This window comes from Pecten maximus, chromosome 12 (assembly GCF_902652985.1).
Source record: "Pecten maximus chromosome 12, xPecMax1.1, whole genome shotgun sequence".
NCBI classification, from domain to species: Eukaryota; Metazoa; Mollusca; class Bivalvia; order Pectinida; family Pectinidae; genus Pecten; species Pecten maximus.
Genome location: NC_047026.1, coordinates 34,247,564 through 34,264,985, shown reverse-complemented (window position 1 = coordinate 34,264,985; position 17,422 = coordinate 34,247,564). Strand labels below are relative to the sequence as shown.

The following is a 17,422-nucleotide window of genomic DNA, read 5'->3' as shown; positions in this document are numbered from 1 at the left end:
CACTTCAACCGCTCGAGAAATTCACAAAAGTATTCAAATCTCGCCTTGAAAAATATCACTTAAACAGACGAGAATTAAAAACGTAGATCTAGACGCAGACGTTAGAGAGAAATTATCAAGAGAAATTCATTTTTCAAAACGTTGGTATCTTCTGATCGCCGCACAGCGCTGGGATCGATAGCACAGTAATTCCTCCAGCGGCGAGAGTAGATGATGGGAGCATGTGTTGGAAGATATTAGCGTTGACCCGCTGAGCCATTTGATTGGACTGGGGAATCCCATGATTCGAGTCCCGTTGGTCGGGAGGCGGGCGGTTCGCTATCGATGTCTGTATTACGGCATTTGATTGGCTGTTCGGGTGACATCTTCGGAGCAAAAGACTTTCCCGAGGGATATATTCTCTTCCTCAGGGACTGGAGAGTTACACTGTACACATGAATTCAACAAAACGGGTACCCGTGAGAGTTGTCAGCAGAAGCTGTGGAGAGCGCATCCAGAGTAAATGATACCGGTTATAACTCCATATTCGATCTCTGACCCGCATTCCTTTAATACAAACAACAATTTTACACTGTGATTTTTGAAAAAAAATATTCGAAAAAAATATATATAGAAAAGAAATATATATACATATATATATATTCTTTGAGAAGTATTATGTACCAGAGTGTCGTGTGATTATATAGTGTGTGAGGATCGCCATTGACATGAGTTGTGAGTCTAGTGTTTACTGAGGGAGTTCTTACATGTTCGGGGCGCCAGAAACCAACCCACCGAGAATACTACCGCCAACAGCATCAACACATATGAAGGAGGAACCGCTGCAGCAGTCGACAGGACAACCTGCCCCAATTAGGAACTGGATGCAGCCCACGGTCGTCGATCAGGGTGGGGGAAGGTAGATATTTATTTAATCAAACAAAACAACTTAATTTGTGATATTTTTATTTCATTTTTCGTGTTTTTTAATCCCAACTTTGGACCGCGCTCATTTAATTTTATCTCAATTTTCACACTGTTTTAAACTGGTGTCTGTCGTTTCCATCTCCGGTCAAGTTCTGCGTCTCATATGGGATTCAATCCGCCAATGTTTTACTGACAAGGCTGGCCGACGATCGGACGCTTATCATTCTCACTATCCAGGATGAGAAGCTGTGCTTTTGTCCCTTGGTACCTTCTTTCTATGTGTAACTGTTATGTCCGAAATTCCATTGGGTGTTTTCTTTACGTTGCAGTGTTGGGTTCGGACGAGCACACTTTGAGAAACAACCCCCAAGCAATCTACGGAAAAGCAATTTCTTCCATTTTGTTTTAGCTTTGTATGATAGGCAAGGCCAGCCTATCGAAGTAGAAAGAACAGCTTTCATAGATTTTGTTGAGAAAGAACAAGTAAGTTTACAGGTCAATATCATTTTCCTATTTTTTTTCCCACTTTTTGAGGAAGTAAATGAAACCGTAGAGTACCTGCGTATCAGTAAACACATTTTTTGATGAAGTGGATCATTTGAGAATTATATGTTTTTAGATAATATATCTGTATTTTGAGTTGCTTTACTCTGTTTTATGACATTCTGTTTTTATTTACGACATATGGCGTCCCTGTGAAGTCAATCTGTGATTCTCGTTAAAACGCAAAATGGCTTGTTAGGTCGAGCACTTGGAATGAAATATTCATAAACGGCATTATACTGAAAACATGGGAAGCACACAGCGAAAGCAGACAGAAAAAACATATAATATAAAACGAACGAGTATTTCCTATGTCTCTATATTCACGGTATAGCCGACCCAGACTGTTTATTCTGTGGAATTAAGTGTTAAATTGTTTGATTGTTTTTTTTGTTATTTTTTTGACGGATGAAAATCGCAAGTTTTGCATAGACTGGTGTAGATTTGCTTATCTGGAAAAAGTGAGTGTTTCTGAAGACATTGTGATTGCTATTTCAGGAACCCGAGGGTCCAAAGACAAACAATGGAATACACTATAGGCTACAACTTCTCTTTGCCAATGGTAAGTTACATATGTATCATTTCTCGAATTTCTGTTGTACAATTCAATGTATGTTGGCGGGCATTGCTAAAACGTTATATTTTTGTATTATATTCCTTTCTGATTATGTATTAAATATTATTATTCAAAATGACGATATTTAAAAAAAAAAGTTTGTATTATTCATATATGTAAGTTACCAATATTTTACCGAATGTTAGTGACAGCAGTTCGCCTTTATTTAGATACTCGAAGATCAGTGATTCTATATTTTTAGCAAATATATGGTCCAATTATTTAGTATTTATGAATGTATTATGTTTACATAGACAGTAGAATTTACGGGACCAATACAGAAGGGGAATATATATTAGTCGAAATAAACATTACACACGACCTTCAGATCTTCGTCATTAATCTAATGACGATTAGTTGGTACGTAATATTAAATACACGCCTGTGTGTATTTGAGTCGGGACCACTGGGGCCAATTATTCAGTAGTCCCCGGGAATCCTTTGTCACCTGTAGGCTTCCTCCAGGGACTCGTAAACAAACCAGACATTATAAACAATATGCGTTAGGCCGACACTTTTGTAGGAGTTTGTGTTTAATTATTTACTGGACAAACTGCATGCTAGCTATCAATTTCACATAATTTAGTCATATTTTGTGGTGTTATCATTTTAATTTTTTTTTTTTAATTTTGCAAATGTCTCGCTAATACGGTCACCATTTGTTTTAAATACAATGTAACATATCAAATATTTCGTTCCGGTTTTCACTGATAGACTATGAACCATATCCCACTGTTGAAGAATGTGTCATGTCAATAAACATTTAAAACAAATATTAGTATATCTACTTCATTCTATTTACCAGCTTCTCCTGATTGAAAATAAAATAAAATATTCGGCACGAAAATGTATTAAAATTCAACTCATGTCCTATCAACATGACTTACCCGGTATGACAATACAGCTTGTATTTTTTCCGTTGATACATGGATCATACTTTAGTGAACCCTTATATAAAATCAGTAATCAGGGGGTATCAAATCACAAATTATGTCCATTTTTCCCGTCAGTTTTTTTCTCGAAACTTTATTATACATTGCGATAACGGTTTGGTTGACCTGTTGAGCATTACATTGTTCGATAGCCAGATCAAATATCGTATGTAAATATTGACATAACCATCGTCACCCAGTACCTCCAGCACATTAGTAGTGATTGTATCGGGATTTTTTTTTTACTAACAAAAAACAATCGCCATTAATGAAATAAACAATCAGTTGGTATGTCTGTATTCGTCCGTATGAAAGTCACTCTCGTTAACATGTGTGATCGACTGGTGATACATTTCTACTTTCTATCATTCACTAACAGTCCATGCCTCGATAACCCCTCTGTCCTTTCTGATAGAACTAAAGAGGGAAACAATTAAGTAACCTATTTCCGCTTAAATGAATTTGCTAGAGTGATATTTGATTAATTTTCTGATATGACCACACATGGTTACTGAGATGATTTAATCTTGGAATTATTGCTTGATATTTCGTCTCCAATATGCATGAGTTGTTTGCGGAATCAAAACTAGTTACTGTCAATTGAAAAAGTCAACACTTGTTTTTAAAATGACATGTCCACATTACTTTTTCTAAATGTAAACATTTCAAAATGCATCGTGGTTGTTACAATATTCATAGTAAAGCTACATGAAAATAAAGTGAAAACATTTTTATTATAGTCCTTTTTTCACACAGAAACACGCAGTCATATTGTTATTTTGTGAGCTTTTGTGTGTCAATTATACAAAATACGCTATGTCAAATTATTACCTACACAATTGCTAATATTCTTGGAATTATGACGGAGATTTCTGGGAATGCTTTGTATGTAAACAGACGAGACGAGTGTTTGTGTAGATGGTACTAGCTCTGCTGACAAGAATTACTCGATACCTCACAAGTCGTCTCTCGACTAACGAGATTGGTTGCTGATTGTTTTTACATAGCCCCGTTAACAGCTGTTGGTGTATAGGCATTAACGATCCGGAACACCCGGTGTTGGTTTTAATGTTTATTTTCCCCTTTATTTTACAGGAGTTCGGCAGGAGCAGGACCTTTATATCCGCCTCATTGACTCCGTCACAAAGGGGGTAAGCCATTTTATGAAATCGAAAATATCACATCAAAACAGAAAGTGAAAATGTAAATAAAATAAAGGTAAAATAAAAAAAATTAAATATCTTAAAAATAGGTGTAGATAAAATGCTTGTATCCTTTTCAAAAAGAAAGGAATGGCTGAAATAAAGCTTAGAAATATCTTCTGCAAATACATAGGGCTATTGAAAGTCATTAAGGGAAAAGACAGCAAACATACCGTAAACAAACACTGCGTTCAATGCAGAACAAAAGCTGCCCATAAAACTATTCCACGAAAATGTCAGAAGTCAGCTAAAACTAATTAACACATTGATTTATCTATTATCATGTAACAGAAAACAAACTACGCGAGACAAAACCGTTTGTTTAAATCAGCATTTGCTTATAAATTACAAGAGAAAAGTTCTGGCGTGAAGACGGAACGAAGTACGGTGGCGTGTGTCGCATTGTTGATATTATAGAGGATACTCGGCTCAAACTCATCTCTTGAGGGAGCTGACAGGTAGCCTTGTGATATATTGTCTGTTTACATTGTATCGTATCATTCCGTGATAGAACGTGTTATTGGTAATATACATTAACGAAAAAATTGTACAAAGGAAGTATAACATTTCACAATACAATCAATTTGTATGTTTTTATTATAATAGTAGTTCCGGATATATTTTACCCGACCTCTGTTTCCGACGTTAAAAGTCACCAGCATCGGTTTGTGAAGTTGATGGAATTCCCTATTCATGGCTATTCATTTTAGTTTAATTTGTAATCGGACTATTTCCTCAGTTGAATAGACGTAATGCTTTTACAATACAGACTGTATCATGCAATTGTTATAACTCAATTTTTCATCGTCTAAATCGATTTTCTTTGCTAATACAATTCAGCTCTATTGAAATTATGAGTTTGTCGTCACCTGATTTCCGGAAAAGCAGTAACTTGTTTTCTCTCTCGGAAAATCACTTAATTCCATACATTTCCTGTGTTTATATTTCTAAAACTACACTATTAGTTATAATTTGAATTAAACTGCAATGAAATCCGTTTGCTCCGGACACAAAATTGATCGGTACGCTTCCGAGAGACGAGTATGCATGCACACAATATAATGAATAATGACCTGAAATCCGGATTTCTGGAATGTCACACACTGTCGGTTTTTGCTTTTAGTTCCCCATGCTATTTTTCCGGAACATATGGCATCAAAGCTTAAAGATTGGTTACTAATGTAAATGAAATTCTCGCGCAATTGTGTGATGCTGTCTATGGCACGTTCCGTGCGCGTGTCACATAGAAAAATGTCTCGACGCAGAGCCGATCTGAAGCAGGCCGCCTAAAACGTTGGATCTAATTTACTGGGAAATGCTGCTAGGTAGTGCAGGCGGGAGGGTTCTATAGACACGGCCACGTTGTAGGGGGACTGAAAACTGAATCAATTAATCCCAGTCTCATTGTACTGCTTATTACAGCTCACTTGCTCAATATTGTCCGTTATTCATTAGCCATGCCTGTGCCGTCATTGTGTAGTATAAATATTTTATGGCTAACATATTGGGAACGCGAGGAGAGACACGATGGGGAGAAGGTATTCAAAAGTACCCATCGAATACACTGCGGGGTCGCCATCCTTAAAGCACTGCAAACTACATATTGGTATCGGCAGCCTTAAACACTAAATTGAATTATATTGCTATAATCGCTAAGGATTGAAGTTCATAGTTCTTTCCTCGACATTTTTACATTCTGTTTTCTGTGTTGGATTTGTGTATTTAATGGTAAACATTTTAATGCATATATATAAAACTGATAAAATATTAATTTATAGATTAGGATCAAGATTTCTTGATGTACATAATTATTTACCTATAATGTAAGTTTATAGTGTGGATAGTGGTATTTGAGTTAACAGAACACTATGTTTGTATAATGACATAGTGGACACCCTGTGGAATCTTGTCAATAATTATAAACATATCCATACGTAATTGATGTCCCAGCTTTATCCAATCATTTAATATGACGGACAGTGCCCATCCTAAACACAAACATTTATTTAAATTCATTCTAATTTTCCTAAAATACCTTCATGATCTCCATACTTTGACCCGTAGTATCACCGCCGAATCCTAGAAGGACGAAGCACCTGTCAAATTCAGTTTTATAATCACTATCCTGATTTTACTGAATTTATCACGAGAGGATGCCGTTAACTAGTGTGATCTTTTTAAGTCTACTGTAAATAAATGTCATCACCTACCCGATCTTTGTTGATGCTGCAGGGCTAACCTTGGTATTATAAATAACACCAATCTCCAACTAACAAACTTCCCAGCACATATACAAAACAGTTCTCTGTCGAGGATACATAACATAAATAAACTGTTGTATAAAAGTGTGGATGCTGTTTTGAGTTAACGTAACAGAAAATAAACATATTAAAATCAATATGGCAGGAAATAATCATTTTTATAATTGTTCTGTTTTGATGAAAACGATTTTATAATAGAACACGTCTGTAAGACCTTGTTTGATCTCAGATATATTTTTTAGAATTGTTTTACCTTGAAACCAGCTGTAAAACCGTTCAGCTTCAAATGCCTATGAAATAAACATGTTAAGGTATGCTGATAACGGTATCGTTAGTGGAGATGCTTACGATAATTTTAATTATACTACACACCTGTCAGCTGAAATGACATACTGACTTGACACCACCGGGATCTGTACGTGATCTATAATTAATTCTCCCCGCGGGACTACCTGCATATACAATTCTAACGCTTGTCTGGATTGGTTTTTTGACTCAATAAAACTTTTCCATTTCATCTGTAGTGTATTATATAAGGGCCCATGTCTAAGTTTTACAGATGAATAAATCTGTTGATGGGTCGTGGATAAATTAATTAATTAATCAATCAATCGACACAGACTACACTTTTGCACATGCTGAATAATTACGTAAATATTATAAGCCTACACACTACGAGAGTTGTCTTTATGGACGCACTCCCAAATGTGTTTAGATAGAAAACTTTTGTGGGTTATTCAGGATAAAACGGAAGAAAGATTACAACATTATCTCAAAGCTTTCCACCGGAAACTTCCATGATATCACTGTATTTATGTTTGTAATGACTTTTTTGGATGTACACCAAGATGTCCATCGTCCTGTGGGCCGTGTAGCAATAAACAATGATACACTTCAACCTGCTGTATTTCTCCGATTGCATGCATCCTGTATAATGTCTCCGTTTCATTCATGCATTCCGTAAAATGTTTATCCCTTTTTGTATTCATGCATTCCGTTTAATGTTTCTTTTTTCGTTCATGCGTTCCATATTAGGATTTCTTTCTGTCTTTTTTTCATCTATTCTGTATAATGTTTATTCCTTTATTCTTTCAGGCAATCGTTTATGAAGGTCAAGATAAAAACCCGGAAATGTGTCGGGTGCTTCTTACACACGAGGTGATGTGTAGGTAAGTAGTCACCAGCTACAACAGGGAACAATAGTAACAGATCTGTATTAGGACAGTGCTAAATAGACAGTTGAGAGTTCAGCTGAATATTTTCCTGGTTCGCATGGCTCATATCGGTTCAATAGAGGGTAAATCGGAACTTTCTCTCGGTAACTTTTGTAGTTGTTATAGTGGTTAGGTGACCAAATGGGTTAAACATCCTAACACCATTGTTAGGTAACTATTGGTGAAGGAATCATGTTTATCCCGATAAGTTAGACATTCTGCATTCGAAGCTTATTTCTTTAAATTATTTAATACAAAAGTATATATATATCCTTTTACTCCAAGCTTATTCTTTTATATATATATATTTTTTTACAGTTTTTATCTTTAAATGATAAAGATTCTTAAATCTTAAATGTATTGTATCAATTACGAAAACTGTTCTTCTCTGATTATTTACGGGTAGAAGTGTCAATTGTTTACCGTAGAAATCAGCACTTTACAAACACAATACATACACCGCTTACAAAAACATATTCAACACTACGAATTTCCCCCGAGTCGTACAAAATGAATATTCTATGAGCAATATCTACTCGTATGGTGATAACAATTTATATCTTTTGATGTGAGTTCTATTGCCATATATAGATTGGTATCAGTAGGTATGATATGAGTACACAATGTCAGGGCGAGGCAACAGAGCGCCCTGCCTCCCAAGGGGTCAATTCATAGGGTTGGCTGTCTAAGCGATAAATCTGATCAGTTTGTAATTATTTATACTAAATCAGCGAACCTGTAAGCATACCGGCATTAACTAACTTTTATAATTGTTAGAAGGCGATTAATTAATTAGGGGTTGTTCATTAAGGTGAATCCCACCCAACTAACCGTAAACGGGTGGTCGTACCCACAGGGATCACATAATAAAACAAATCGCATGACGTTGTGTGATGTTATATTGAACTATCTATAGTAATTTGGCTACTCTGATTTAATAGGAAATCAACTTCAATTTTTAAACAAATAAAGACACATTCGTGCGAAATTGATTTTATTATTGTTCATTTGGGAACAATTAGGTATTGTTTTCGAACATTGGAAAGAGTTGTGTACTTGTGTCAATATTAATTATAAATGAAATAACTTAGATGGGTAAAAACGTAATTATCTATTTTGTTCATTTTTTTGTGCGCCCATTATTTATATCCAGTTTTTTTTTACCCATTTACTTTGATCTGTTGTGATCACTGGTTTTAAGTAGCTCGCGGAAGTAGCATCCTCATTTACAATAATTTAGCCTGGAATACATCAGGATGAGTTTAAACAAAGCACAGAAGGAAAGATTTGCATGAGCGAGCTTACAGAGAAATGGTTAAGGTGACTAAAATACCTACGAGGTTAACGACTTAAAGGCACCTTTAATGGACAACATTGGATCATGCTAGGTAGTCCAGATCGGATCACGCAAGCTAAGTTTATAATAGACCCGACCAAGAACGACGAGTTAGAAAAAAATAAACTATTTACGTCCCGCTAATTAGTTAATTATCTTCGAGAATCAATTGTTCTTTGTAAGCAAAGCTACTGTTTTAATTAGTACCTAGACACATGCATAAATTGTGTTAAAATTACAAGCACTGTAACGAGCTTGCTGATAATCACTATGAACGCATAATTACATGTAGTATATATATATATACTTGAAATAAGGTTATAATTAGTATGAGTGATCCAGCCTTCTGACATGTCGCACCTGCTGTAAGACACTGCCACCTACCGGTAGTCCTACAGTTCTCACTATATCATAATACCTCCGCAGTGCTGGACACGCGTCTCCCAGCTGGGAAAGTCGTAGGGGGTGAGGTGGGGGACGGGGAGGGGTTGTTGATCAAATCTCTTAACATTTCGTTACACCTTTTGAGTTACTCTATCTGCGATGGGGTATCCGATAAGTTGGTGAGGTCTGAACACCCCCCCCGGGACTTCTCTGTGTGGACTGGGAAGCCTCTGTATCTATACTTATTTACACACATTGCATTGGAAATTCGTCTGTTAAACGAGAAATACACAACGAAAATGACATATAATTTTTAATAAAAAGTTATTAATACTGCCACTGTCGCTGCTATTTGTTTCCACGTTTACATGTAAAATTAAAAAGATGCTGAGGAGCAAGGCATCTTAAAGTGCTATACACATCAGAAACATTTTAAAATAGAACCAAGGTCACTCTCTATCGATGAGGTTAGATCCCACAAGTGCGTTACGTTCACAATTGCATTTTTAGATATACATTTAAAAATATCTAAGATTAACTTTAAATGATAAACCTGAGTTGACACTTGAAACTTTCCTTCAAAAGACCTTTTTTCTCTCTGTTTATTGAAAAAAAGAATAATAAATTAATTTCTGTAGATGAATTTGATTAACATACTACATGATTGGCATGAACATATTTGCCATAACAGGGACTTCCAATTAAGCGTTTGTTTCTGCAATGTTCGGGATTCCAGTGCAAACAACTGCAGTAGTGTATACAAGTGGCTGTGAAATTAAAACTACGCGCTATATTATATGAACAATTATCCGTGACTATTTTCTCCTGCTACCCATACGCAATGATACACTTGGGGTTTCTCTGATTTTTTTTTAACCTTTGGCAGAATTGAATATTAAAGTCGTTTGAACTAACAAATACATTAATATTCATTTAACCGCTATTTGTCATTCGCTTAAACAATTAAAAAGGGTAATATCTTATTTGTGTTATACATCCCTGATTATCAAATTTGATATATAATTATTATCTCTATTTGAAATTTGCCTCCCTTGGGAACTAAACTAGTGATACAATACTAGTTAGCGCGGTCCTAGCGGAAAGTTGGGATACTAAGACCGGGAACCGGTGTAATCACCACGATAGCTTTCGGTTATCTCCCTTATTTACTAACTCTCTGTTTGTGTTTCAGTCGCTGCTGTGATAAGAAGAGTTGTGGAAACAGAAATGAAACTCCTTCAGACCCCGTCATCATAGACAGGTAGGCTCTCAGTCTAACTTATATTCGGTTTTAATTTATTTTGCTATTAGAATCAACTCCACATACAAGTGTAAGGAATAATCCAAAGGGTTTTCTCCCGTGACTAACACTGACTTAAGGTGAATTATAGTATTATGAACTGCATATAAATAACAGCCCTCATATAAAAAAAATAAATAATAATAATAATGAAAAATAAATAAATAAATAAAAGCTTCGTGAAGTTTTGGAAATAATTGGAAATCAAGTAAATGTTTATTGTTTAAGCTTCAAACCACATATAACTCGATTACAAATTGTATTTATATTGTAGGATACCAAAGAAAAAATAGATTTCAAATTAACAACAAAATACTGTATGTAAATAAATAGAAAATATACCATCACAATGCTTCAATACCTGAAGGATATACTAGTAGAAGGATAAATACAACCTCACTTATAGATAGAAAGATAAATATACCATCACAATGCTTCACTACCTGAAGGATATACTAGTAGAAGGATAAATACAACCTCACTTATAGATAGAAAGATAAATATACCATCACAATGCTTCACTACCTGAAGGATACACTAAGTACAAATAAAAACAAGCAACCGTATCTTTAAAACTTATTTATTTCAGTAGAATGTTTCTTTTATTTTTCATCAACATTAAAAACAATGCAATGGTTGTTTAATTTCACAACATTCCCTAAGTATCTTATACCTATTGAGAGTTTAACAATGTCGTAAATAAATCACCTATCGTAAAACATCTTTATCATATTGTATATTAAGCTTTTTTATGATATCGTTTTGTTCTAATGCATCCAGGAATAATCATTACTTTTTACGATATGGATTTGTGTATGTATTCATGAAAACATTTCGGTCTACATCTCTTGGTGGGGGTGGGGGTCGTCAGGATGGATAGATTATCATATGCATAAATAAACATTTTGTTTGTTTACTGCACATAGGTATGTTTGATATGAATATAGATCACGTGATGAAAAGATATGTCTGGTATATATATAATGTATGTATCTTTGAGTAAGGATCGATAACAGTTAATCAGGGAGTCTCCTGCCGGGGACAAAGTGGACATATACTTTTATTCTCGGATCAAAATGGCCAAACGTGTAGTAATGGAGCCGGGCCATTATGCTTGTTTGACTGGAACTGTTGGAAGTATTGATCAGATTCCAGTCTGCCTGACTCAACAAGGGATAGTATATCATTTACGAAAATACGCCTCACATGAAAAAAGTTCGTGTGAAAAGGATGGAAATGTTACCGACAACGGGAAATAAATTCAGACAGAAATATGTTAATATGCATAATGTATCCTGGGTATATCGTTTTTCAATAAATTATTGAACAACATGTAATCGTTACATACATATGCTTGATATGCATACAGGAAAAGATAATCGAAGGCACATGTTTTGTCATTCATTCATTCATTCATTCATTCATTCATTCATTCTTTTATTTCGTTCATTCATTCTTTCATTCATTCGGTGGTTTGTTTGGCGTTTCCGTCACAAGAAAATGACTTTTGAAGTCATATTTCAATTAAACAGTCTAATCACTGTTTAAAAGTAAACTTCAATAAGAGAAGCCTGTTCCACATGTGCCGGTGTCTTCCGTACCATGTCACATGCTGTTTCTGATAATTTTAGCTGTCCAGACGACACTATTCCGGAATGAGAGAGCATTCCTTGTTTTGGGCGTTAGAAATCAGTGTGTCATTGTGGCACCAGCAAATGGTGATGATTATATGCTAGCGTTTAATTAGACCAATTGATAATTATACGTCTGTTGTGACTTTTTAACCTCCGCACGTGCATGAAGGTCCTCAATTTGCCTAAAAGGTTATTTATAGCGCAGTTTCCTATCGTCTTCTTAAACTCCACAGCACGAGACTTAGTAATTTGGTGACATGTGCAGTTGGTACATCCTATCTCACCCCGCCCCAATTGTTCGAATTAATTGATATTCTGTCGATTTTCTAAAAACGGTTTGGGATAAATTTATACTGATAATATATTTACCATTCCTTCAGAAATAAATAGTGTTATTTTATACCTGAATTCTGCAGGAATTTACCCCGGCGTTTTATACCAAATCTTCCAGAAATATGATACCGGTATTCTTTACCCAAATCTTAGAAAAATATACACTATTCTATACACAAAACCTACAGAAATATTCATGGTGTTTTCTGCCCCATTCCTACAGAAATAGCAGAAACACATATTGACATTTTCTACCCAAATACTACAGTTAATAATAATATATACTTGAACTTTCTATCATGACGAACAGACATCGGTACGATAGGCCTACCCGGTTGACAGCTGGTCCGGGTCTTTAGCCATTGTGACCCCCTGCATCGTCTGTGTCGAGCTGGTTTTAATGTTTCGATGCTTGCATATTAGCCTGACACGGTTAATTAAAGTGAACAGGGCACCTCATGGTCGTTTGTGTGACTGATGGCGTCCTGTCTTCCCACAGCCAGTCGACCCTTGAACGAAAAAATAACGGAATAATTAGACTGATTCCTAACGGAAAGCACGCTGATTAATTACTATTTCCGTTTTTCATATCAAGTGTAAAATCAATAATTCTCATATTTTTTCATTCTTTGATAGGAATTTTTTCACTATGTATACGCTGATCACAAGGTCTAGTTACACTGACAGAGTAGGCTAGATATTGTAACAATAACATTCCAAGTAATTTATTTATTCTATTTATTTATATATCGATGACACTGGATTTTTCATCTTTTCAAAATTGTCCGTAGTTCATTATCCTACAACTGGACACTATCCAAATCAACAGTTACACATTTCCTTGTCTATGTTATTCCCTGTATGTAGATTGATACAGTGATAAACAGCACTGGTACAACAGAAAAAAAAGGAAAGAAAAAAACCCCAGCAATGTTCAATGATGTCATGTCCCAGGGTCATACGTTAACGGAGGTTCTATTTTTATGATCATGCAATATTTGTGTTTATCACGCGCATGTTTAGGATCGACCCAGACCAGGATCCCCTCTCTCTATCACGTTAATCACAAAGTCATAGACCCAACTGTCATGAATATAAGATCTTTATGGTCATCATCCTTATCGAGACGTCTTATCACCATCCGACCGGTATTAGACAAGTGTAAATTATTGCGAAATTCAAGGCACACTTTCTTATCAGATTCATTACACTTACAATGTGTTGGTGAAAGCTTAGAAACGCGTTCATAATAAATAGTTAAAATCACGCCACGGGCACGAAATATATAATTTTCACGTCATATTACAATCTATAATATAAGCAATTGTTTTAAAGTTTGTTTTGTTGTTGTTTTACAATGAACACCACTTAATAACAAAACCACAAATATAACTGCAGATTAAGGGAAATCTACAAACAGAAAGTGTCTATGTTAATTTTATTAGTGAATCCGTTTTTCTACCATTGAGTACTGACCATCAGATAAATATATCATCTTGTTTTTACTGATAATCCAGACACTGGATACCCATCTCTGGCTGACGAGGGGACGGAGTAAGGCCAAGGAAGGACGAATATAATTGTATTATTATCACCTGGTTTCATCATGCATTAACAACACATCGTCATTTTAGTCACAAGATAAATATCGAAATATTTTACTAAACAGTAAACCTAATGCTATTATTTCAATATTTATCTTAGTATCCATCACCGTGTACCGACATAATAATTTCTGTCACCACAATCTCAACACAGCTTTTAGCTGATTTCATCTCGACCTCTTGTACTCAATAACACACGAGATCGAATCTGAAGCATCACCACCATACTTCAGACAAAAGGAATCTGTATTCCTCTATAAAAACCGCTTTGTGTAAGCAACAAGCTTGATTCAAGCTGATGTAATGAGTCTATTAGTAAATTGACAAAGCGTTAACGCTGTCACAGAGCACGGGGTGGCATGGCAACCATTTCTCCTTATCTTCTGCTTTATTTTAATCCTTTGTTTATGGTTGATGGAGAGAACGCCGTATATATCTCTGGGGTTATCGTAAGTTTGTATTTAACACATCGTATTTCCATTCCCCGTGTTAAAAGATAGCGATGAAGAATGGGTATTCTGGTGACAGTTCCAACCAGTAAAACTATCGTGTACCCAGTGCATTATCTATCTTAACATGTTATGTTGACATTCGAGTTATAAAGTAAATCCCTTTAAATATACAAGGCTGAGCAAAATGACATCAGTTACGTGTCCATGAACACAACATATTAAAACAAAAAAAAAACCTTATTTTGTACGGTATTAGACGAGATGTTGATATAACCGACAAAGTTCAATTCAGCGAAAGTTTGACAAGTGTCCTTCACTGAAAAAAAAAACTTAATTGCAAAAAGTGTTGTTTATAAGACCGATGTTATGTTCATATTAACTTGGAGATTAACAGGAGGGAAAATCCAAATTTGAATTTTTATTATTGTCTTTAAGTATCTGAATCTCATATTGATCTTAGTTCCAAGGAAACATGCAAGTTTGATGAGACGTAATGACGAGACTTGTACAGGATATACCAATCTACAATATACCAAAATACACTGTGCCAAAATACAATGTACCAAAATAAAATATACCATAATACACTATACCAAAATGCAATATACCGAAGTACCAAAATACAACATACCAAACTACATGTACAATATACCAAAATGCACTTTACCAAAATACACTGTACCAAACTACAATATACCATAATACACTATACCAAACTACAATATACCAAAATACACCATACCAAAATACATTGTACCAAAATAAAATATACCAAAATACAATAGACCGAAGTACCAAAATACAACATACCAAAATACAATATATCAAACTACAATATACCAAAATACACCATACAAAATATACCATACTAAAATACAATATACCAGAATGCACTTTACTAAAATACAATTTATCAAACTACAATATACCAAAATACAATATATCAAACTACAATATACCAAAATACAACATACAAAATATACCATACTAAAATACAATATACCAGAATACAATATACCAAAATACAATATAGGAAGTTATACATTATATACATCTTAATAATTAGGAGGATTAGGTAACGAACTATCTCTATTTAATATGAACAGGAAGTTATGAATTTAATAGTTCTATCTAACTGGAATAGACTGTATGCTTTATAATATAAGTGGTTACGTTTATAATAGAATCTATACCGGTAGGGATTTTTGCATATAAAATTCAATATATTCAATAAATAGGTATTTATTTATGACGTATTTCATTGCATTCAATCCCAGCGGAAACAATTAAATGGACAAAACTATGTTTTACATCCAACATATAGTAGCATTAAAATAATTATACATTTCTTCATATACATATGACAGAGTGAAAGTAATATAGATAACTACATTGTACAAAAATGTACTATTTCATACTAGTGATCGTGTTTCAGATCTACATTTAATACATTGAATAGCACCAGTTAAAGACCATAAGTAAATATTATCTCGGTAATAAATGTGCATCTTTATTTCATTCCAATATGTATAACAACTACAATGTAAAGATTATATATGTAAACACAAATATGTCTGTAGTACATTTGTATAACACGGATTTCACCACACAATTGATTAGTAATCGACCTTCGATTTTTGTCCTTAGGTAACTACATGTATATAAAAAATCAATACTGTTTGTAACAAAACATGCAATTAAACTGCCTTGTTATTGGTGGAATGTGGCCCGGGTCTTACGTACTCCACGAGGTCGATATTCCCACACGTTAATACATCCCCCATAGCTCGTTTACACTGAATCAAACAAAACAATGGCTACAATAAGTTCACTATGTCAGACAAGATACAGTAATCACTTAGTGTTTAATAGATGTTCCACATTTTAACTGTTTAATGGAAATCCCAAATTTTCACTATTATCAGATATCCCATTTTTTTTACTGTTTAATAGACATCCCAACTTTTTACTGTTTTAATGATAGACATCCCATTTTTTTTACTGTTTAATAGAAATCCCAAATTCTTACTGTTAAACAGAGATCCCAAATTCTTACTGTTAAATAGAGATCCCAAATTCTTACTGTTAAATAGTCATCCCAAATTCTTACTGTTAAATAGTCATCCCAAATTCTTACTGTTTAATAGTCATCCCAAATTCTTACTGTTTAATAGTCATCCCAAATTCTTACTGTTAAATAGTCATCCCAAATTCTTACTGTTAATTAGAGATCCCAAATTCTTACTGTTAAATAGAGATCCCAAATTCTTACTTTTTAATAGTCATCCCAAATTCTTACTGTTAAATAGTCATCCCAAATTCTTACTGTTTAATAGTCATCCCACCTTTTAACTTAGTTAATAGACACCCCACCTTTTTACTGTTTAATATACATCCCATCAGTTTACTGTTTAATCGAAATCCCACCTTTTTACTGTTTAATAGGCATCTCACGTTTTTACTGTTTAATAGATATCTCACATTTTTATTTTTAATTGACATCCCACATTTTGATATCGTTAACTAGCAGTAAAATATATAGTAATTTTATAACATCCGATATGCAACAGACAACTTTTTCCGTGTTTTTTAATCACAAATTTTAGTTTATAATTTAATTAAAACCCGTTCTAAATCAATTCACACTGGTGATTTCTTTTTCTCCGCTTTTCATCCGAATTGCTGGCATATGAATATAATAATTA

At 34.4% G+C, this 17,422-nt stretch overlaps 1 protein-coding gene across 6 annotated transcripts in view; it reads left to right on the top strand.

The window, feature by feature from the left end:
- The first annotated feature begins 416 nt into the window (after positions 1 to 416).
- The window catches only part of LOC117339195 (transcription factor COE3-like), a 66,918-nt gene continuing 49,912 nt past the window's right edge, over positions 417 to 17,422 (top strand). For 2 of the 6 annotated variants that reach the window (XM_033900648.1, XM_033900645.1), the window contains exons 1-6: positions 418 to 898; positions 1,236 to 1,389; positions 1,948 to 2,011; positions 4,093 to 4,148; positions 7,556 to 7,629; positions 10,587 to 10,655. In XM_033900648.1, coding sequence (XP_033756539.1) covers positions 747 to 898; positions 1,236 to 1,389; positions 1,948 to 2,011; positions 4,093 to 4,148; positions 7,556 to 7,629; positions 10,587 to 10,655 — 569 coding nt within the window. In that variant the 5' untranslated portion in view covers positions 418 to 746. Of the gene's footprint in view, positions 899 to 1,235; positions 1,402 to 1,947; positions 2,012 to 4,092; positions 4,149 to 7,555; positions 7,630 to 10,586; positions 10,656 to 17,422 lie in introns of all 6 variants that reach the window. The other 4 variants (XM_033900647.1, XM_033900644.1, XM_033900649.1 and 1 more) reach the window with 4 other exon arrangements.